The sequence below is a fragment of the Acomys russatus genome, chromosome 10, assembly GCF_903995435.1.
Source record: "Acomys russatus chromosome 10, mAcoRus1.1, whole genome shotgun sequence".
NCBI classification, from domain to species: domain Eukaryota; kingdom Metazoa; phylum Chordata; class Mammalia; order Rodentia; family Muridae; genus Acomys; species Acomys russatus.
The window spans coordinates 56,063,460-56,087,429 of NC_067146.1; the positions used below are offsets into that span (position 1 = coordinate 56,063,460).

Consider the following 23,970-nt stretch of genomic DNA (forward strand, 5'->3'; position numbering starts at 1 on the left):
GCTTCAGCCTCCCAAGTGCAGGATTAAAGGTGCTTGAAGTTCTTATTGGAAACTATGCATTGCTCTCCCTGGATGATGGGTTAAGGAGAGAGTGATGCCCTGGTCTCTCCATGACAGCAGAACTCAGCAGAGCTTCACTTCTGGTAGTGTGGAAGCCAGTCTGCTCTCCCATTTACATTGGCCTAATCTATGAGAAAACCTCTCTTTGGAGGACTGTCCAATGGAGAGTGGGGAAGGGAAAGGGTTATGAAAAGCCCTGTGCTGCCATATGGACGCATCCTGTTGATCCCAGGTCAGCTCACATGTGATTGCAGATTTCACATGGAACCAAAACACTTTCTAGTTCTGTGAGCCCAGTAACAAAACCAGACAGGAATGCTGGACTTAGTTACACTCAGTTATGAAGTCTTTGAGGAAGTCAGAGTGAAAGGAAACTGGAGCATGGTGGTCATCCTGAGATCTGAACAGAAAGGCCAGCTGCAGAGGGTGTGACTATGTCTTGCATTTCATGATAATATAGGAGGTGTGTCTAGAAAGCCAGGTGTACCCTGCAGGAAGCCACTCTGGTTCTGGAAGGAGATAGATACACCCTGCAATAAGTTACTCTGGTTTTGGAAAAGAAGTAGGTGGGGCTCAGTGGGGTGGGGGGGCAGCATGTGATGATGAATTGTAAATAGATTGGGCTTGTTGCACTCTTTGTTGAAACTGGTGAAAATTGCAAGCTGATAAAAGTTTTCTCGCAGAGTATTGCTGATTTCCAGCTATCAGTACAAATGCTGTGTAACTGTTATTGTTAAGTGCTAAGTTCTCCCTTCTTCAGTTCTTCCTACATCTACTTCTTGCCAGCTCGTTAACATAGCTGAAAATTTAGGAGCCTGAAGCATGCTCACTGATAAATGCCACATCAGTAGCATGCCTTTAGTGCTTGCTGTACTTTGGTGTACTGTTGTTCTTATGAAAAATCTGACTAAATGCAGAGTTAGAATGAAAATCTAGATTATCTTAAATAGGCTGCTGCTAAAAATTAGCACACACATTACTAATGACTGTAGACAAATCTTGGATACAGTGAGGCTGCTTAGGCATAGGAGGCATTAGGAGCCACTGTGTTGCAGATCAGAACCAGAAGATGATCAGGTGGAAACTGGCCAGGGCAGTAGGAGAAGAAGCTGACTAGGGTTGGGAAAAAAGACTGTCCAGTGATGATGAATTAAATACATACTTGGTGATTCTAATCTGCTGTTATGTGCTGTTTTCATTGCATGGTCCCTCAGCAGGCTGGGAAGTGGGAATGTGGGTCATCTGTGGTCTGCACCAGGGTGGGTCTGTGAAGCAGATCTCAAGGAGCAGTCAGTCAGGGCCTGTCTGCAATGAGGAGGGTGGCAGAAGGTGCTGTTCCTGGGGTAGGGGTTGTATTTTTGTCTAAAACAAAAACACGAATTAAAAAAAAAAAAAAAAAAGGTGTATTGTAGAAGTTTATATTCAGCGTGGTATGGTTTCCAGAGTTGATAGTGCCACACAGGGTACAGGTACTGATGTTCTATATCTAAAGGAAAGTTGATTGCTGTTTGAAATCTTCAATTCTGCAATCTTTGTAGGGTCTGCTGCCTGGGCTTAAACTCATTCCTGCCTTTGTTCTGACAAAGATGACCTGTGGGAGCTCCCACTGAGTTTTTTAAGTGAAAGCTTTTGATGTGGTTGAGTGACTATCGTATAGTTTAAAATTACCAAAATAGAAGTATCAGATTTTGTTCCCTGGCTGTGTTTTATGAGGTAATGGGCCTTGTATGGGCAGTTAGGATGGTGCAGTCTTTGAACCAGAACACCTTTGGTCCTCTGTAAATGACTGTGAAGCCTGGATTCTGACTGGTTCTTGTTGGATTCACATAGTACTTATTAAAATTCTGTAAGAATCATTTCATTCAGGCCCATCCTCCCAGCTCCCTTGACAAAGATAGTCAACACTTTTTGGATTCAAGTAACCACTTGTAAGTATGCCAAGTGCCTGACTCTTAGAGTGGGGCTACACCTTATCTACATAAACAATTATACAAGATGAGCTCATGTTTCTGATGGTCTCAGTCTGTTCCATTTCAGACTTCTCCTGAAGTGGCAATTCTGCACAGCTTTTGAGGACTCCTGTCTAATTGGAAAGAGTCAGGATTGTTGATTTGCTTGGAGTGCTGGTTAGTTTTTTGTCAATTTGGCACAAACTAGAGTCATTTTGGAAGAGTGAGCGCTAACTAAGATAAGAACATGATGCCGTGGTTAAGCCTCCAGGGCATTTTCTTGATTGATGATTGGTATGGGAGGATCCAGCCCACTGTGGGGTGGTGCTACTCTGGGCTGATGGTCCTGGGTGGTATAAGAAAGCAAGCAGGCTGAGGTGAAATAAACTCATTTCTGCCCCCAAGTTTTTTTTGGTCATGATTTTTTTTTTTTTTTTTTTTTTTTTTTAATAACAGCAATAGAAACCCTAACTAAGACACTTGGATTAAAAGCCATCAGTTCCCATTCATTCATTCATTTATTCATTCACTCATTTGCTCACTCAATCAATCATATCTTCTCCCTCCCTTCCGTTCCTCCTTTTTTTCTACCCTACTGCATCAGATGTTACATAAACATAATTGCTAGTTTATCATCCAGGAAGTTTTGAAGATCACCTAAAAACATCTTTGAATGTTGAATCATCTTTATCTGAAATGGTTAGGACCAGAGTATTTCAGGTTTCAGAGTTTTCTAGTTTTTTAATCTAATGAGTGCTCTTAGAAAGTTACTGATTTTTCAGACTAAGGACACTCAGTTGTCATATTGCCAGAGTATGCTGCTGTGTGAAACTGAAGCTGTGTGTGTTACATATTCTCAGGTTCCTCACTGTTAGCTGTGTTTTGAGTGGAAGGGGATATTGCTTGACACCTTTTTTGATAGCAAGAAGTAATACTCTTTAAACTTTGGTTGTGGTGAGGGTTGCCTCAATCTGACTCGAAGGATATAAAAGTAACAGCTAAAAGAATATAATCTTGGGGATTTCTGTTCTGTATCTTTCAATAAATCCTAGTGCTTTGTTTTTAGAAAGATGTAATGGTTGCATTTTGAACTTCATTTTGTTGCCATTTTTAGCAACAATTAGGCTTAAAGGTTTGTGGTAAATGGGAGTGTTTCTTTTGCGGTATTATTGTGTGCTCCCAGGTGTGTGCTCTCACAGGCGGGCTCTCTCTGTGCATTTGTATGGGTGTGTGTCTTGTGTGGGGGTCCACCTGTAGAGAGGGCAGAGACTGGTGCTAGATGTCTTCCTTGGTCACATTTCCATCTTATTTTGTGAGTTTGTCACTAAATCCGAAGCTATTTTAGCTAGTCTGGTTGACCAGTGAGCCCTAGGAATCCTGCCGCTTCTCCCCGGTGCTGTGTTTATATGGGTGCAGAGGATTAGATAGAATTCAGGTCTTGATGCTTATGCAACGAGTACCATTGAGAAATCTCCCCAGCTCTAAAATAGACTTTTCCATGTGTTTGTTGTTTTGGGGTGTGTGAGTGTAGGCCAGAAGACAGTCTGCAGGAGTCAGTTGTCTTTTTTTGTTTTGATTTTCTTCCACCATGTAGGTTCTGGGAATCAAACTCAGGTTGCCAGGTTTGACGTGAAGAACTTTTCACCCACTGACATCTTGCTGTCCCTAGAACAGACTTTTAAAGGCAACAGAAAAAAATATTTCTGATGTCTTAAAATGTGGTCACATTTAAGAGAATAGCTAAAATTAGTAATAAAACAATAAACAAGACATTAGAGTTGAGTTTCTAAGGAAGAAGAACCTATTTTTCTAAACTTTATTTTTAATTATATATCCCCGTGTTGGAATGTACATGGGAGTATGGTGCTGGCAGAAGTCAGAAGAGGATATTGGATCTCCTGTAGCTGGAGTTACAAGTGGGTATGAGCTGCCTGCTGTAGTGGTGCTGGAAACCAAACTCAGGTCCTCTGCAAAACCAGCAAGCATTCTTAACCACTCCGTTTATTTTTTTTTAAAGATTTTATTTATTGTATGTATGCGTGCTCTATCTGAATATACATCTGCATACCAGAAAAGGGCATTAGATCACATTATAGATGGTTGTGAGCCACCATGTGGTTGCTGGGAATTAAACTCAGGACCCCTGGAAGAGCAGACAGTGCTCTTAACCACTGAGCCATCTCTCCAGCTCCCAACTGCTCCATTTTTAAGAGTTGAGAAATACTGGGTCATTTCCCATGGATGAGGTGATACTAAGTGAAAAGACTTTGATATTTATTATTTTCTTTTGGAGCAGTTGGTGGCCTCTGCTTCTTTGATTAGCAGTTCCTTAGATACTAGCATAGTAGGTTACCTGTCTCAGTGAGTACTCTAAAGGACAAGGGAATGAAGCTGTTTGCCTTTGCCTTTAACCTCTCTCAGTTCTACTAGTAAAGTACTTTACTGGGAAGTGCTCTAGTTTGTTGGTTAGTTTGGTTTTCTTTGCTGCTGGATATTGAACCTAGTGCCTCACTTTGGCAGAGGAACACTTCACCACCGAGCTATAACTCATCCCAAATATAAGTTGTTTTCACCCAGGAGAATCAACTGTATTTTATTTCACTTTTAGTAATTTGATTCTTAAACATTCATGTTTTTCTGATTCTTAAACATTCATGTTTTTCTGTTATCTCAGAGGTTGCTAATCTTTGTCAAGGTACAAATTGATTTTTTTTCTCCTTTTGAAGTAAATTTGCTTCATAGCTGCAGCTTAAAGGTTGTATTAAGTAGATAACAAAGAATAGCATCTTTGGCAAAACAAATGCCATGATTGTCCAAAAGAGACATTTCTAGTCTTTTGGACATAGGGGAATGAAGACCAACAGTTGTGTAGATTGGAGTAAGTCTTGGAACAGTGCTATGGCTCTCTACTAATGTTAAAATCCTGAATTAATTTTTGATGCCTTGACTTTTGACTGTTTTATTATGGCACAGTCACTTTTTATATAATGTCATTTACATTTTTACATAGGTGTTTATCTTCATACATGTGCATATGTTGGGAGGCAACAGAAAGAAGTAGGTTGGCCATAGTTTGGGATTATGTGTATATTCTGAAAGCGACATGCTGTTTTCCATTGTTCTTTAGGGCCCTCCAGAATTTCCACAGCACACACCTGGACCTGTTCCCAGCAGTTTTAACCAGCCACCTCGACTTCCTCTCCAGGACCAATGGAGAGCCCCACCCCCACCTCAGGAACGGGACCCTTTCTTTTTGGGAGGTACGTGAAAGGATATCATGAGCATAAGATGAGGTGACAGAAACTGCATTGAATAGTGGACCTGTGCAGTTACTGCTAAAACACACTTTACTTCCCACTAGAAGATGTGTTTTAATGATTATACCAGTCATTTCAGTGGCTAAAATTAAGCAGTAATTTGATCTGAAATATGACATTCCTGTACAAAGAAAGAGAGGTTTATAGCAAACAACCCACTGCTAACATCTGGGAATAGGGAGGTGGTTCCTGAGAATGCTTATCTAAGAAGTGTGGTCTTCCTAACTTGAAGGCAATGCTGTGTTACTGTTCAGTTTCAGGTGAACCAAGGTTCCCCAGTCATCTTTTTCTGGAACAGCGAAGTCCTCCTCCACCGCCACCTCCTCCCACGCTCCTGAACAGCAGCCATCCTGTCCCCACTCAGAATCCTTTACCATTTACACAGCCTGGACCAGCATTTAATCAGCAAGGACAGCAGCCAGTGTTCCCTAGAGAGAGGCCTGTAAGACCAGCCCTGCAGCCCCCAGGCCCAGTGGGGATCCTACACTTCAGCCAGCCAGGCTCAGCAACTGCCAGGCCTTTCATTCCTCCTAGACAGCCTTTCCTCCCCAGCCCAGGACAGCCGTTCCTGCCTACACACGCACAGCCTAACCTTCAGGTATGCTCATGAACCAGCCTTGAAGGAGACCATGTCTGTATGGTGCTGAGCCTTTGTGTTTTATGAAAGGGAAGTTTTAGGTTTTAATTGTTTCTGCTAACTTATGATTATATAGAGGACATGAGTAGTAGTCCTAAGTATACTGCTTGTTACAGCCAGCTTTCTTGACCATATTGTTTACTTCCTTAATACTAGGGAATGTGGAAAAAGTGCTTCTCATTTTCTGGGAGCCAAACTTTGTCACTCTTGGGGATGTAAGACTACTAACATTAAAGTGTTACCTATGGAGTGTTTGCTTATCTTATATAGTACTTCCCCAGTATCATGTTCCTGCTAGGGAGGGGAAAAGGCCATGTTCAGTTTCTCTCTGGATATGACAGGTTTGTGCGCCCTCTGCTGGTAGGTGTTTACTGGCCAGTACAAGTATTTACCTTACTATGAAGGTATTGTGGTATTCCTTAATTACAGCACTTGTGTGAGGTGTGTACCCAAGTCGGGGGTGGTGGTGGGGGTAGAGAGAGAGCTGGCAATAGTACACTTCTCTCATCTATATGGATACATAGGAGATATAAGAATGTGTATTAGGGGCTAGAGAGATGGCTCAGTCATTAAGAGCATTTGCTGCCTTTCCAGAGGATGGGGTTCAATCCCCAGCACCTATGTGATGGCTCACAGCTATCTGTAACTCCAGTCCTAGGGAACCCAAAGTCTTCCTCTGGCCATGTGTCCTTGTGCCCATACTTTTTTCCTTGGGTCTTTCTCGTCTAGTGGACTGTCGTTGCACTACCTGAGCATGCTGTGGGGGGCTGGCTTTTATGATTTTGCATATGTTTTAGGGATGGAAAGGTTTGCTGCATTTATGATGCTGTTAGTTCTCTACCTGGGTTTCTTCTCTTGCTGAGGGTTTTAAGGAAACCATTGGGTTGGAATCTCTCTTACACGTCTGTTTGTAAGCTCTTTTTCTCTTTCTTTGGGATGGAAGGGACCCTTGCATCCTCCACTGCCGCCACCTCATCAACCACAGCCCCAGCCGCAGCAGCCCCAGCAGCAGCCGCAGCATCACCAGCACCAGCCACCCCTTCAGCCTCCCCTCCAGCCTCCCCACCAGCCTCCCCCACAGCATCAGCCTCCCCCTCAGCATCAGCCACAGCAGCACCAGCATCACCACCACCTTTCTGCTCCTCCTCCTCCTCTGATGCCCATGTCTCAGCCGCAGTTCAGGCCGCATGTTCAGACTGCCCAACCTCAGCCCAACAGCAGTCGGATGCAGTGCACCCCACGCCAGGGGCTACGGCATGTGAGTACTAGATGTGGCTTGACTTGCAGGACTTATGGAACATAATTTCTGCTTAGATGATTTTAAAGCTTTTTAAATTAATAAATATACAGTATACTTTCCAAAGTAAAACTATAATCATTTTTTAGAGCACTTTGCAGAAAAAAAATTGAGCTATAGATATTAATTTACCCTTTTTGAGCCTTAAAGGCTATGTTAGTATTTACTTTGATGTATTTGAGTTTTCTGTAGTGGTTAGACAGTACTGTTGAGTCATTTCTCCAGAACAAGGGGCCTAGCTCTTGATAGAGATTATCTGCCTATGTGGGCACTGAATAAGAGCTTACATTCAGTTGTAGGAAGTTAACTTGCATTTGTTTGTGGTGCTACATTTTACCTATGGTTAGCAAGTGTGGGTCTTGGGATGCATTGAAAGGAACTGGGAAGTAGTAAGTTGCTATGATAGTGAAATGTAGCTGCTATTGCCTTATCCTCCATGAGTAACTGATGTTACTTTCTTTCAGGACAAAACATAATGTTGCTAGCAGAATTCCTGTTTATAAGTCTTCCTCTTAGTCTTGTACCTTTATCCTCATAGTTGGAGCAGGTCACTGAGCTGTTTTGAACCTGTTTTCCTAACCTTGCCTCTTTATGTCTTTTTTTTTTTCACCCCCTCAAGACAAGGTTTTTCTGTGTAGCCTTGGCCGTCCTGGACTCGCTTTGTAGACCAGGCTGGCCTCGAACTCACAGCAATCAGACTGCCTCTACCTCCCTGAGTGCTGGGATTACAGGCATGCACCACAACACCCAGCTGCCTCTTAATATCTTAATATGAGTCCGATGAAAGCATTAAGGGTATTTCTAGATAGAGGCATTTGTGACTGAGTTTCCTTGTTAAGGTAAAAGCAGAAACTCAGTCACCGCTGACTCTTGATGTGTGGGTTCTTTTCCAAGTATGCCTGGGGAAAGTAACCAAGACTCTTTTGTGATAGAACTTTGTTACACCTTTCTCCTCCAGAAAGCTGTTTACAGGAAACACAGTTTTAGGGTCTCCTTTTCCATTTTAAACTTTGGAGAAGTAGAAACAATGTACCATTGATACAGTTGGGTCCTTGAGACAGCCAGAAGGAGGTTTTGTTTGTTTCTTTGTTGGTTTGTTTTGTTGTTGCCCAGAATTCTGTTAAAAATGTTAGTCCATATACTGGGAAAAAAAAAAAAAAACCATTGGGTTTGACTTTTATAAATGGAAGCTGTGTCTTTATGGAACTGAATCCTAAGTATCAGGGTACACAGCAACACTTACACATAAAAAGTATTTGCCAAAGAGTAAGGAATCTACCTCTCAGAAAAGAAGAAAGTTACTGATGACAGAGGTCCCTTGTGGTTTACTTACTAATAAACTTGTCTTTCTTTTTGTGACAGAACGCAGCATCTCAGAATATAAGCAAACGGCCCATGCAGCAGATGCAACCCACTGCTCCCAGAAACAGTAATCTTCGTGAACTCCCCATAGCACCTTCACATGTATTAGAAATGAGTGGTAATCGCTGCTCCTCTACACCTGCAGCTCAGGTGAAGCCCATTGTCAACACATCTCCACCCTGTAGGGCTGTGGTGGCTTCCAGGAACTCACAGGGAAAGACTGATGCTAAAACCAAGCCACTTAGTCCTGGGGCTCAGCCTAAGGAAGAAGCAAAAGCAGAACCAGAGGTAGGACCTCCTTCTGGGGACATGTCTATTCTGGAATAGAGAGCCTCAATATGTTCTGCTTAGTTTACTCATCCCGAAACTTTGCTCATTTAGTCCCCCAGGTGCATTCTTCTTTTAGCTCAATAGACATGTTCATGAAAGATCTATCTTAATGTTGGGAACATAGGTCAGTGGCTGAGCACTTGAGCAGCTTGTATTTTCGTTCCTTAGAGTGTGCATGTACTCTGACATTGTCACTGGTTTATGATACTAAATCTTCAGAATATTTGTATAGCTACTGTTATATTGAATCAATATATACCCAGGCTTAATAGATGTTTTCTTTAAAGGTCCCAAATTCTATAAATGTTCTAGCCCATTATAATTACTCACCTCTGCCATTGTGGCACAAGGTGGTTTATGACAGATGTGTGCAGTACCAGTAAAATTATACTCAAAAAACCAGGTGGGTCTGTGGCCTTACTTATAGTTGGTAATTTAACATAGGTATAGGGTAATAGGTGGGTCAGTGTTTTACATGATCTTTAATTTTAAGGTCCTTGCCTCTCACTAACCTCAACTTTCTTACCTGTTAGATGAGGATGAAATAAGATAGGGTACACCTGGGAGCTGGGCACAGCCAAGTGCATGGAATTATTTAAACACGTACAATCCATGTTGAGTGTAATGAAGCAGTGTGACTTTAGCTGGCTGTTATATTATTCAGTGTAATAATAGCATGAAGCATTTCCTTAAGTAAAAATTTAGGAAATTCATCCTTTCTAAAATCCAGTTAACACTTTTAATCTCTTAATTAGGTTTTTGTCATTCAGGTTTTCTTCTGATAAGTGATTATGATAGTTTTAATCGTATCACGTCAAAATTATGAAGTCAGAATGTTTTTGGATGTCATTTAATAAACTGTTATTTAAAAAGTGATTGTGAGTTTCATAATCAGTGTGTAAAAGAAAATGTGGATTTATGGACTAGAATGGAATGGTTTATAAAGAGGTCTTTGTGAGCTCGGTCTTGGATTGCACCTTTGTAATCTTAGCTACTCTAAAGGCTAAATGAAGTAAGAAAATGAATAGTTCAAGGCCCGTCTGGATAACGTAGAGCTTTCTCAAAAATTTAAAAAAAAAAATGAGATTAAGATTGTATATAGTTCAGTGGTAGAACATTTGTCCAAATTCACAAGGCCCTATGTTCAGTCTCAACACACACACACGAAAATGATTCTTTGGTAAACATTTGATAAAGCCTTTGGTTTATATAGCTAGCCTAGAGCTTGTATGTTCAGTCTGGTTCACATACACATTTCTTACATAATAATGTAAGGACAGGAACAACCAGCCAATTTTACTCATTGTGTTTTAGACTTGCCAGGAATTCTTCTGTAAATTTACTACAGGCAGATAACTTATGTGTTGGGATAATCTGAGGTATTTTGATGCTAATTACTGCTTGCTGTCTGACCCACCTTTTGCTTAATAAAAAGCCATCCCACTTGGACAGGGAAGGAGATAGGTGGGGCTAGGAGAGAGGGGAAAAAGAAAGACTGCCAGGAGGAGGAAGGAGAAAGACTTAAAGTGAAGAGAGGAAGGCCGTCATGAGTTAGCTGGAAGAAAAGCACATGGCCGGCGGCGTGGATGGAGAATCCAGCCCAGATAAAGAACATTAACAAGTATATGGGATTATAGATGGGAGGTAGCTTGATAGAAGTTATTAGAAGCAGATGGCATGGGATTGAGGCAGGGATCCCATGCCTGCCCCACTATGGGAGGTAATTTAGAGGATTGAGATCTGCTCTGCCCCAGGTTACCTAAGGCTATCTTAAAATAAAGCAAGTGTCTGTGTCTTAATTGATTGCTAGCCGGGCCCACAGATAATACATGTAATTTTAAAAACAATACTTATGAAAGTAAAATACAAAGTTGGTAAGTTGCAGTAGTATAGGTTGAATGCCTTATTTGTTTTAGTTTAGTTGGTTTTTTGTTTTGTTTTGTTTTGTTTTTTGTCTCGGGTTTTTTGTTTGTTTTTGGTATATATAAATGGAACCAGACTATATTTTCTTCTTCTTTAAAAAAAAAAAGAAAGAAAGAAAGAAAAAAAGAAAAAAAGTATTTATTTTGCTTTGCCAAAGGTGACTTAGTAACTTAGATTTATTTAGTTGGTATTGGTAAAGGATAAATCTAAGTTTGTTTGTTTGTTTGTTTGTTTGTTTCTAATCTATATCTCTGAACCCACTTTAACCCTTTCTTGACTGCCTAGGCATCAAATTCCTATGTTAGGAAACTGTGCATAAGGGTCCTGCTGTTGACAGCTGCATTGTTTCCTATTGGACTGTGGCTTTCTTACTCATTGTGCCTGCTGGAGTAACCACCTTTAGTTTTGTTTGAAATGTACCCAAGACTTTGACATTCAACAAGAAGTCCACAGGGTGCCCACTCAACTCTTCAGCTCTGTGCTTGTCTTAATGTTTCTACTAATTGTTTTTAAACATTTTATTTTATTGTGCATTGGTGTTTTTGCCTGCATGTATATCTGTATGAGGGTGTCAGAAGCCCTTGAACTGGAGTTACAGGCAGATATGAGCTGCCATGAGGGTGCTGAGAATTGAAGCTGGGTCTTCTGAAAGAACAGCCAGTGCTCTAATTGCTGGGCCATATCTCCAGCCGTTTATTTCTAATTCTTGAGATTTATGCAAGATAGGTGAGATTTGTAATTAGGTGATCCTATATTGATTGAATCTTATACTCCTGTAAAGACTATAGATAGGTGATTTTCTAGAACATTATTTTTAAATTATAAGCTTTCTTCATTGGATTCTTTAGTGAAAAAATTTACTAGGCTTTTGAAAGGAACTCTCTGTAAAGACTTTGAGTGTATTTTGAGTCTTACTATTAATATTCCAATACTGCGATTGGCAGCATTTTGATTCTGAGGAGGGAGTGTGAGTTCAAGGTCAGAAAGATTGACTTGTGCTGTTCATTATAACCAATTATTCTGTGACAAATGAGTTTGAGATCAGGCTGAAAATTCTGTACGAAAAATCAATAGTTCTAATCAGGGCCTTTCAGGTCATTTACACCCCACCTTTTGTTGGTTTGTCAGAGAAGAACCAGATAAAGCCCATGTGACAGCAGGGACTCATGACTGTTGCCATTCCTATTCCAAACATATTTTGATATCTTAAATGAATAGTTTAATTGGTTTCAAACTTGTAAATGAGTAGAAATTTACATTATTTCACTTTTAATATTCTGATAAGATTCTCCAAATTAGGTTTAGCTATGTAATTTCCCCCTCCCCCGAGGAAAGAGTTACACTTCTTATTAAGCAGAGTTTTGAATGCTTTCTTTGAAGTAGTGAATTGAAAGGTTTGGGAGAAACTCATTTGTTTGGAATGGCCACCCTGACAATGTAAAAGCAAAGTGAACCATGTTTTCCGATTTTAGTTCCCTGATGAAGATGAAGAGACAAGGTTATATCGCTTAAAGATAGAGGAGCAGAAGCGCCTGAGAGAAGAAATCCTGAAGCAGAAGGAGTTACGAAGGCAGCAGCAGGCTGGTGCCAGAAAGAAGGAGTTACTGGAAAGACTTGCACAACAGCAGCAGCAGCAACAGCAGCAGCAGCAGCAGCAACAGCAACAGCAGCAGCAGATCTATGGTTCACAGACCCCCATGGAGCAAGAGGAGCTGGCAGCTACACCATCGCCCACCAATGGTAACCCATTGTTGCCCTTTCCAGGAGCACAGTGCAGGCAGAATGTGAAAACGAGACTTCTTGTTAAAAACCAGGATGTCACCATTTCTAATGTTCAGCCCAAAACAGTGAACTTTGTCCCACCTGGGGCTAACATGCAGCATCAAGCACAGCCCGTGAGACCACTGAAGCATCTGCGACAACTGCCACACAAAGTCCTCCAGGTCAAACCTATAGAAGTGGAGGAGACCCCCCACTCCCCACAGGCAGCCAGAGTGACATCTCTCCAGGGCCGGCCTCAGGACACCAAACCAGGGGTGAAGAGGACTGTCATGCATAGGGTCAACAGTGGAGGTGGTGGAGATGGGCCACATGTCAGCTCCAAGGTCAGGGTGATTAAGTTGTCTGGAGGGGTAAGTTGACAAATTTTATGCATTTCTCTGTAAATTTGTTTGCCTTAGAGGGTTTTAGTCTGCACAAAAAGAGTTGAACCTGGCCTCTGGTAGAATCATGGAGATTAGCCAAACCTCAAGATTGGTATGAAGACTGTCATTCAACTTCTGCTTCTGTCTGAACCCAGATTTGTATCAGCTGTTAGGAGTCTAGTGAAAGACCACTGTGACATCCTGCAGCTACACTTTTCTCAGTTTTAGCTTTTTTTTTTTTAAAGCAATTCAACAGTGTAATAAACAGATTTCTCATAATCCAGCAAACAAACAAAAATATAAACACATGATAGTTGTTTGTAGCTGTAGGGTCAGTGAGCATATGTGTTGAGAGGGGAATGGACCCACTTTTAAGCAGAATGGACTATTATACTTGTTCTCAAGACCCTTTCCCCGGTTGTGTTTTAAAGAGAAATTCTGTTTTGAAAACATGTCATCTCACGTGGTTTCAGACCCACTCCTTCAGGGTGGTTTTCAGTGAAACACAGGAAGTGCCATTTGTACTATGGTCGGATAAGCTCAACACTCTAGAATACAGTCTCCATGAAGAAGGTGCTAGATACTTGACTTCTTCCAGTTGTATGATCTTTGCTACAGTGCATAATTAATATCTGTTGCCTTAATTATAGTGAATTCTAAAGCAGTTGCTATTGTCCATGTATTTGCTATGCTCTGTAACACAACGGTGATTTCTATTGTATGCATTTGACATTGTAAATTGGGGAAGTGGGAACCAATTGTAGTGATTGACTAAAGGTACAAAATTTTTATGTCAAAAAGGAAAGGACCTATAAGACGATTGCTTCCGTGGAGGAAAGCAATGCCCCTAGGGATGTGAAGTGCCATGTGGTTTGCTTGTCACTTAGCTGAGTGCATGGAGACAGAAAAGAGAATCTCTCCCACTTCTATAGAATAATGGCGAGTAAAATTACTTATGTAGACTACTCAGTGGTCATCTGAATGTTTTCCTCATGTCACATATAACACATGAAGCTGCTGTGTTCAGTGGCATAGTAAATGCTCATGTATTTGTACAGTGGCTTCTTAGCTTTGGGCCTTATTTTAAACGAGATATTAGTCTGTGTTAAAAGCTCAAGAGAAGATGTCCACTGATGGGAATAGAACTTCCCCACTGATGGGAAGAGCTGTGTAGGCTCTCTGCTCCTGAAAGTTGCCATAGAAGTTAGGTATCTACCCACAGAGGCATTTAGACTAGAAAACATCCTTTCAAAGAAAAGCTGTATTTACTTAAAGTTATCTGTCTGTTCCGATGTAAAAACAAAGCTAAATCATATTTAATATGACATTTATATGTGATCTTACTCCACTCATGCAGCTAACTTCACAACAAATAGGAAAAACAGTCTTTGGAATTTTACACTTCTGTAACCACCAGTCAGGTGCTTTGGAACAGGTTCTAACCTGTTTTTTGTTTTTTGTTTTTTGTTTTTTTTTTTGACTCTGTGCTGATACTGCTAAGCATTTCCCGCAGCTCTCTAATGCTGTGTTGGCCACTTTGACTAACCTGATGAGTCTCTGATGGAGTTTGCTTTTTTTCCTCGGGTAAATAGTATTTCCCCAGTGAGACAGACACACACACACACACACACACACACACACCCACCCCCACCCCCTACCCCCCACCCCCACCCCCACCCCCTACCCCCTACCCCCCACCCCCACCCCCACCCCCACCCCCCACCCCCCACCCCCCACCCCCTACCCCCTACCCCCTACCCCCTACCCCCTACCCCCTACCCCCTACCCCCTAGTGGATAGGAGTTATTTTTAAGAGAACACATAATTGTGGGTCAGTTGCAAAATGTGCCTAAATAGGACAGTGCAAAATGTAAGAAGCTGTGTGTCCCAGCATCAAGTGCTGTCACATTTATTTGACTTTTATCATGGTCCCTAATTGCTACTAGGTATCAGCCACAGTTGTCTTCTTCTGGACACTGGCATCATGCTGGGCTGAGGTCGTGCTCTACCCCTGAGAATCTTAACTGTGAGTCTACCCTGAGCCAGGCACCACAGTTCGGCTACCTGGGGATGAGAGGAGGAAAGCTTGTAACATGGCATCTCTTCATTGTTTAGAATTTTCCAATTCATTGTTTGAACTATGACGTTTCATTACTGGTTGAATTTCATTTTGGTAGGAGCTCTTGACTTCTCATGGAGTGAAAGTATAATGTGAGTTTCTTAAGGAAAACCTAGTCTGGTGTGGTTTTTTTTTTTTTTTTTTAATTTTTTATTCCTTTGTGAGGGGATAGTTTCTTACCGTTTCCCAGGGTGGCCTCAAACCCCAGCCTCTTGCATGCTTGGATTGCAGGCATGCACTATATATCATCTCTTATGTGTGTGTGTGTGTGTGTGTTTCATTGTTTGAGATTATATGTCATTTACATTTTCCCTTCGCCTCTCCAAACCCTTCCATCTAGTACCCCCAACTTTCTGTCTTTCAAATTTATAGCCTCTTTTTCTTTAGTTCAGTTGGCTCTCAACCTTCCTAATGCTGTGAACCTTTACTACAGTTCATGTTGTGGTGACCTTTAACCATAAGATTATTTTCGTTGCTACTTCATAACTGTAATTTTGCTACTGTTATGAATTGTATTATAAATATGTTTTCCAGTGGTCTTAGGCGACCCCTGTGTAAAGGTCATTTAACTATACCCAGAAGTCATGGCTTACAGGTTGAGAACGACTGCTTTAATTAGTATGTGTGCGTGTATTCCTAAATAAATAACTGCAATATGTTCATTCTGTATAATGTTACTTGTATTTTTCAGGGCTGACCATTGGAAAAAGTTTTTTTTTTTTTTTTTTTTAATTATAGGGCAGAAGTGAGCACAGGCTTCCTAATAGTTGCCTCCTTTACTTTGTCTAACCCAAAATTTATATGACTAAATCTAAAGTGCTCAGGAGCCTCTTCCTTCTGGTAGTCACTCTCTGACCAGCACTACTCAAGAACTTGCCTCTGTGCTTGCCTGTAGCCAGCTCTTCTTTTCTTCATACCAGATGGGAATGCCTCAACTTCTTTGGGCTTCTGTGAGTGACTTACAACCTGTGAGGCTTCTGTGGATCACAGTGGGTATCTCTTGTCTTCCATAGCTCATTTAAAAATTAAATCATTCATCTTTGCATGATTTGTTTTGTCTTTTGAGACAGAGTCCCATGTAGCCCTGAGCTTGCTATGTAGTTTGAATTCCTGATGTTCCTGCCTGTTCGACCAGATGCAAGAATTAAAGGTATGCCACCATACCTGGCTTTCTTAGCATTTACAAAAATGAAACAAAACTGGATTTTGTGAAAGATTGGAAAGCCTGAGTCCAAGACACTAGATTTTAGGTTTGTCATGTCTTTGATTATGTTACCTTTATGGCCATTCTCATTCATTTGTCTTAAAGTAATTTCTAGTTATTGTATGTTGATTCTCTTTATTGAAACTCTTTGGATCCTCTTTATCAAAACTATTTAATTGTGCTAGCAAGAAACATTTCTAAAGACTTTCATAAAAATGATTTCTTGATAATTACTCCTTGTGTAGTTGTGATGGCTGGAGGAAGATGCTGCAGTTTTGTACAGGGCTTATTGTTGGCATCATATGTGGCATTGGCTGCTCTGAAACTCATTTTCATAGCACACAGAGCTGACACTCTTTCTAGGGGCTACAAGCTTACCCTCTTATATGGTCATCTGATAACATAGAAGCTTTCCAGCTTTGGCTGCAGAAAAACCCATGTTTGGGTACTTGTTTATTCCTGCTGATTCTGGGACACTAAACAATCCTTTCTTTCTTTTTCCTTTCTTCCTTTCTTCCTTCTTTCCTTCCTTCCTTGCCCTCCCCTGCTCCCTCCTCTTCTTAGTTTCCTACCTATAAATGGGCTTAACCTGGTTACTAGGAAGAGTTCTAGAAGAGAGCTGCTGGCAGATTAACGTGTTCCTGAGCCCCTAAAGAGGTCTGTGCTTCCTGCTGGCATTTGTGGTAGCTGCTGTTTGTCCAGTGCTAAACATGCACCACGTAGCCCATGAGGCTGACAGAGTCATGTTCTCATTTCACAGGGGAGCATACTGAGTCTCCACACAGCAAAGCAGTAGGCCCTATTTAATAATAAAAACCAGAGGTAAGCGATATAAATATTTATTTACTGTGAACTACTGAGGTTATCAGTCATTCTCTAATTAACCACAGAAGCAAACAATTAAAACAAGTGGGAGCCTAGGAAAGCCTTGCATCTTCTCCTGATTCATGAAAGATTGTACCTAGTTCATCTGTAAGTGACCTTGATGGCTTGGATTGATTGAACTTCTTTGCTTACCAGTAAAATGAGGGCCTGGTCCCCTTTTGTGATCCTAGAAGAGAGTGAAGAGCACAGCATAGTGCCGTAGGACATGGTTGTTGCTCAGCAAGCATCTTAACACTGTCCTGTGGTTAAAGGAAGAAAGTACAGGAAAGCAGGCAGGTACTTTATCCTGACCCAGGTCATGAAAAATTTAGAAATTTGGCAGCAAACAATGCAAACAGTTGTTGGTTTTATGGGCACCTGGAGAAGTGCAGGAAACTCAGGACACCCTGCCCCTCCAGGAAAGCCAGCTGTTTGGCCGTGGCTCTTTTTATTTATGTTTAAAGCTTGTCAGGATATTGCCTGACAGTTGGGATGTTGGGTGATTTGTCCATGTCTTCCCCCATCTTAGAGGGACAGTACATGCATCTTTGTCATTCTCACCAGGCGTCCCTCTGTCTGTGGGCCAGACTGAACTTTGTTTTGTTACATCTTCAATGAAAAAGAAAGTTTGAGGCCTTGATCCTTTACCACATTGACCAGGTGCTTCTATCTTGCTGCATTTAGTCCTCCATCCCTACGTGCTGCCTCTTTGTCTTTTAGTGTTCACTCATGGTCGATCCCTCTGTCTTCCTCACATGGTTTATGAAAATGTTGGAGGCACAGTGTGTTGCCTAAGGCCGGAGCTGCTTGCAGCAGTACATCAGCCTGGCCTGGGCCCTTACCCAGAGTCACTTCTTTGGTTTCTCTTCTTTTAGTCTGGAGCTGGCCCTTGGTCTTTGTTCCTTGCCTTGACATTTTTAAAGAGTAAAGCCGGTCACTTTTGTGGCCTGTGCTGCTTTTCACATCTATCTTGTGCTTTCTCCTGAGGAGTTTGAGGTGGTTTGTGTTTGGCAGACTAGCCACAGAGGGAACCTGTCCTTGGTTGACTGTGCAGATTTGCCCTATATTGCTGAGGTTACTTTGATGACTTTGGTGAGGTTGTGTTTGCCAAGTCTTTCCCTACAGCTGGCCTTACCTACTGTGTCTGTAAGTTGTAGTTGGGAAAGAACTCTGTGTACAGACCATACTTACAGCACTAGCGTGTCCCATTCCAGCATGCCTTGTGTATCTGTCAGCTGTCCTTTACTAGTTCATTTACTTAACGGTCAGGTTTGGTGTGTGAGGTTTTATTTTTTCCATGAACCATCAGTGCTGTTACTTTGATGCTAGCTTTGGTCCTGATTGACCAAAGACAGCCTCTTTCTGCTGGCTAATGTGTCCATTGAGAACTCTCTATTGTTCTTTGAGTGTATGCTTATTTCCTGCACTCCAGCTTGTTTGAAGCTTGTTTTTCTGTATGGCTCTGGGGTGGGTCCTCTCTTTAGAAAGCTTCAGTCCCTTAGAGCACAGGTGCAGGGCCTGCTGTGTCATCAGCTTTCCCGTTTCTCTGATAAGGTGAGGTACTTGGTTTGAAGAGAAAAAGGGTTGCCTTTTCTCACACCAGGTTGGAGATTTTTGTCCACGCTTTCTAAGCCTCACCTCTTCAGTGTTGTGATATACAGTACTGCATTGCCGCTCCCCAAGGCCATCTGCAACTGTACATCATGGCAGAGAGTGCCTGCTTGTCTCCTAGCAGCTGGGCAGAGAGGCAGAGAAAGGAGCCGAGGTCCTAAAAATCTCCCCGGCTATTTCATTAGCTTTTCCTGGGGAAACACGAAAAAAAAAATTTGTTCATGGATCCCAATGGCAAACCAAAGTAGTATTCCACCCAAATCCAACTTGGTGAGCCAATGAGTTTACAGAGCATAGAGAAAGGATAACTTACAAGGACGTGAATGACCTCCAATTGTATCACTACCAAGTCCCACTCCATTGTAGACAGTGACCCCATGAAAGATGCATTATGGAGTTTCTCTTATATACTCTAGCATCTCTCAGGATCACTTGTAGCTGCAGGAGGGCAGGAAAGAGTCCTGACAGGAATCCCAGAAGAGACTCTTTCATTACCATTGCATTGGCCTGGCTACCACTGTACTGCTTCGTTTTTAGTTTATCCTGGCTACTGAGCCACAGTATTCTCTACTTTCAAGATGGCCTTATGTAATTCTTGGAAGAAAAAGTAACCATATAATTGGGGCACTTTCCAATGACCTGTCCAGTCTTCCAGGTATACCATAGATTGGGAACCAATCAGACTTTTAACCTTGGCCTTTGGGGGATGTAAGATCATGGCTGTCAGAGGTTAGGAGACCATTGTCCTCAATGTACATCTGTGCCTTCCTCTGGGAGTTCCAAAGAGAACAACCATCAAGGCACAGCTGAGAATGCTGGATTTTACTGAGGGTTCATATTTCTTGAAAGATTATTGGCAAGCAATATATACATGTGAATGTATTTTTTAACTATATTTTATTATAGTTATAGAAAAAATGAGTCTTTTTTGTACCTTAGGGGCTGGCCAAGACATGCCCCTGTGGTACTGGCCAGGGCACAGGACAGTTGTTGGGAGAGGAAGCTATCTGGGGGGTTGCCCTTCATAGTAAGGTCTCTGGATTCTAGTGTTCATGCATTTTGGTGAGGCTTCCTGGTTGCCTGAGTTACTCCAGGAAGAAGGACATGGTATTGGTGTGAGCAGTGAGGTCTAGTCAGAGCCTGCAAGGCAGCCATAGTCTCAGTTGTCATAGCAGATATGGCATGAACTGAGGCACTAGGCATTGGTGGTGGTTGAGCTGCATACAAAAGAAGGCCTGCCTTTGTGGAGCTCTCCAATGAACTGAACACTCTGTAAACTCTAGTGTAATAGCAGGTATAAGCAGAAGTAAAGTGTCATAGGCAACATAGCAGGGAGACTTGAAGAAAGGGCTTCTGAGTGGAGAGGAAAGCAGGGTAAGGAGTGGCTCTTCTAAGTATGGGTGTGGGGAGAGTGGGGTATGTGCAACTGTGACAGTGCCTAACTGAAGGAAGGGCGTTGGGTTGAATACACAGTAGGTGAGTCTGGAGATGGGGCCTTTGAAAGTTCTGATGAGTTGATGTTCTCACTTTGTTTTGCTGGCTCAAGGATGGGTGGGAGATGACCTAGGAATAAAAAATTGGCAGTTGTTTTGTTACGGATTTGGGGTTGAGTTGTACCTTAGGCATAATATACACAGAGGACATAAGATATAACTAGTCACCTCACTGTAGTGAGTGTTGACATTGTGATGGACAGAAACATGTATTTTATCCCTCAAATTTTCTCTCACTTTGGGAAGTACCATTCTGATGGAGAGTCACACACCTGTCCTTGGTCACAGGCTGCTGTAGAATGTTTTCCTCTTCTGTTCTCTGGAGAAGCCTCTAGTTTCTATTGTTCAGGACTGCTGCTGTTCTGGGACCCTGCCCGTTCCTCTTCACATTCCCTGTCTTGCCTGGTGCTCAGAGCTTCCAATGCTTTAGAGCTCCAGCTGCTGGTCCCTGGTCCTCTTGGACGGGCTTTCTACCTTCTCCCTGTGTTTGTCACTAGCACCCAGGGCAGTTCTGAGGGCATTAGAAATACTTAAGAAACTTAAGTATGAAGCTGAAGACATCTACATAGTTTGGCTTCTTGTATCGAAGCAGAGGAGGAGAGGACATAGTGTCTCTGCATGTCTGAGTGTGCAGGGTAATTGTTCCTAGCCTTGTTGGCCATGCCAGAAAGTATAAGGCCTGGATTAACAGGATCTTTGCTGTTGTTAATCTTTTCAGCTGCCTTTTCCTGCTCCCCGCCCCCAACTTCTTTTTTATTTGGTTTGCTGAACCGGATTGTTTTGTAGTGTCTGTTTGGTGCCTTTGAACTTCAAAAATGCTCACATTTATTTATTCTGGTGAGAGGGTGTGCCATGGTTTTCCTGTGGAGATCAGATGACTTATGGAAGTTGGCTCTCCATTGTGTGGGTTCCAGGGTCATCAGGCTCGGCATCAAATACCCCTACCCACTGAACTGTCTTGTCGGCCTGCTGGTTTGAACTTTGAAGTGGTAGATCTGTCACACTTCCTAGTTGGGAATTGTTCTTCAGAGAACACAGCCCCTTATTTCTGGCAGAGTAGTCTGGCAACACCTGGGCATAGCATGGGTGCCTCAGGTGGAAAGAAGTGAAAGGTCGAGGTAGAACTGACTGGAACTGTGGTCTTTGCAAGTATAAAGGACAGGACAATGCATAGAATTCTGGGGAGGCTGTTGTTGACATGGGTGGGTCAGTGGGTAGCAGGTTTGTACTAGACAGGCCTGCAGGGACAGAGCTGCCTGTTGGGAGGCCCCTGAAGCCTCACCTGAGTTGGAAGAGCCAGTTCCTAGCCCTACTGCTTAGGATGCCTCCATATTGCAGAGGGCCCAGAACCTTGCTTCTAGAACATTTCCATTTTCACCTGGTAGATTTGTTCTGTCTGCCCTGGACATTGTCGCTTCTCCTCAGAGGCTCAGGGCTTTGGTGCATATTTTGATTTTTCCTTTAAAAACTAGATAATTCTTTTCCTTAAAGATCTCCTCATACCTAACCAGTATAAGCACTTGAATAACCGTCACATTCTCATATGGTAAGTGGAGCTTATGTACTAAGTGAATCCCCTTGAAATGAAGCGCAGCTGGTAGGCTTCTCAAGTGGCTTTAGCCTTTTGGATTTGGTTTGTAGTTGCCCTCTAGACCCATTGTCTGAAGCAATATTCCTGATTTCTGTCCCTGGTGTGTAAGCATGGCGAATGCGGAGAGAAAATGTAAGGTGTTCTCTCATCTCATAATGGCAAGGAGGTTAGGGCTGCCCCATTTCTGTCCTGTCTCTTGCCTAGTCCAGCAGTCTACAGAGAGAAAATAGACTTCTACACATATGTGTGCTTAGAAATTTCATATAGCCTGCATATCATTTATTGTGCTGATCCCAAACGAGCCTCCTAGAGATTGCTAGGATAGGCCTGCATTGTTGTCCTTAATAGAAACCTGTGCGGCAAGGGCTGTGGCTGCACCATCATCTATCTACACTGCTGGTGACAGTGAAGTGTGGCCTTATCAGAAGGAGAATTCATAAGAGGCTGCCCTGGGACACCACGCCACTGTCCTTCTGTGTGTCCTGACAATGTTATCTGTCCTTTCAGTGCCGAGTATCAAATGTCTGTCATGAGTACAGAAATTAATTTAATGTCACCTGAAGACATGCAATTAATCTTTTAGAGGTTTTCATAATACCTTTACAGAAAGAGTTGCCAGTTTGGCGGATTTGGATTTTGGGGTTTAGAAGAAGATAAGGAAAATTAATTTTTCATCAGGGTTAATACAAGCTAGCAGGGCCACAAAGGCGGAGGAAAATGATTGGGGAATTTGTCAAGTGTTGTCACTCCAGAATAATGCTGCTTAACGCCTGATAGGTATAATCAAGGGCTGAGGTTCTATGGAGAGGGATTAATCAATTTGCCTGCCACTGAATGCAACTAAGCGATACCACTTCTTCATGGGCTTTAAAGAATGAAAATAAGATTTGATCTGTCAAATTGCAAGAAGCCCTGACAGTATCAATGGGCATTTTTATCTGTACATTTAAACCATTTGTTATAAATAAATTTGTCCTACTAATGTTGATGCCACAAACCTCATTTTTTTTTTTTTGTAAGATTAAGGTGATAAAAAGTCTTCCCTGCGCTTTCTTAATTCAGATAGGCATTTTAAAACCAAATACTAGAGAGACATTTTTATTGTATTCGTTAAAAGACAGTCATTTTAGAGCAGTTCAACATACAGAGGTTGAGATGGGCACAACTTCTTCCCCTTCATCTGCTTTGGATAAACTGCTGTGCCAGAAGTTATAGCACGCCCCATGCTGCCTGGGGAGACTGCCTTTCCTGCAGACTTGCTTCTATATTGGAACATAATCCACCATCCACTCAGGAACACTGGTTTGCTTATATCTCAGCAACAGATATCTAAGATGCCTGGTTTGAAGCAAGAAGCAACAGTATTTTAAAACTTGGGTGACTTGGAGACTAATAATTGCAGGTCTGCTTTCACTGCTAGAACTGGATGTATAGGTCACAGCAAGCCTTCTGCCTCAGGTTTTTATGTGCATGACTATGATGTAAAAGTATTTTCTTGGCAATGGCCTGTTAGCCTGTCTATTGACCATTTTTCTAGTGTTAGTCCAGAGAGCCAGAGCTTTCCCTAGAATGCTTTACATTGTGCAAAAGTGAAATGCAGTATTTGCTCTCTCAATTGGGGAAAAACGTTTCCGTTTCTTTACAAAGGGAAATAACTTGTTTGTTTATATTTAATCCATGAATACTTAGAGTGAGCTTCATAAAAAGTCAAAGCATGTCATTGTGATAGCTTAATTAAAATCAGTCTAAGTGAGAACAAATCAGGTAATTTCAGCAGTGGGAAGGCTGACACAGGATCACCACCACAGGTTCCAGGCCAGCCTGAGCTGCAAAAGGAGACACTATCATGAGCAATGAGATGGTCTCTTTGGGGTAGTGTCTTTGGCGTGGTGCAAATGTGTCCAAAGGCTTCTGTTTCATGTGTAAAACAAAGATTCTACTATTCAGCTTGTGAGGAGGACTGAAGGAAAATATTTGCCACAGACAGGCAAGTTCCCGGTCACTATTGCAGAGCAAAGAACAGGTAGAAAGTGTGGAATGGTGTACCAAACTTGATACTTAAGGCGCTG

At 42.1% G+C, this 23,970-nt stretch overlaps 1 protein-coding gene across 7 annotated transcripts in view; it reads left to right on the forward strand.

Annotated features, from left to right (window-relative positions):
- Positions 1-23,970, forward strand: part of Rbm33 (RNA binding motif protein 33) — a 99,757-nt gene that overhangs the window by 64,126 nt on the left and 11,661 nt on the right. For 6 of the 7 annotated variants that reach the window (XM_051152216.1, XM_051152217.1, XM_051152221.1 and 3 more), the window contains 5 exons: positions 5,137-5,269; positions 5,581-5,924; positions 6,907-7,221; positions 8,623-8,910; positions 12,348-13,007. In XM_051152216.1, coding sequence (XP_051008173.1) covers positions 5,137-5,269; positions 5,581-5,924; positions 6,907-7,221; positions 8,623-8,910; positions 12,348-13,007 — 1,740 coding nt within the window. Of the gene's footprint in view, positions 1-5,136; positions 5,270-5,580; positions 5,925-6,906; positions 7,222-8,622; positions 8,911-12,347; positions 13,008-16,208; positions 16,289-23,970 lie in introns of those variants that run through there. The other variant, XM_051152222.1, reaches the window with a different exon arrangement.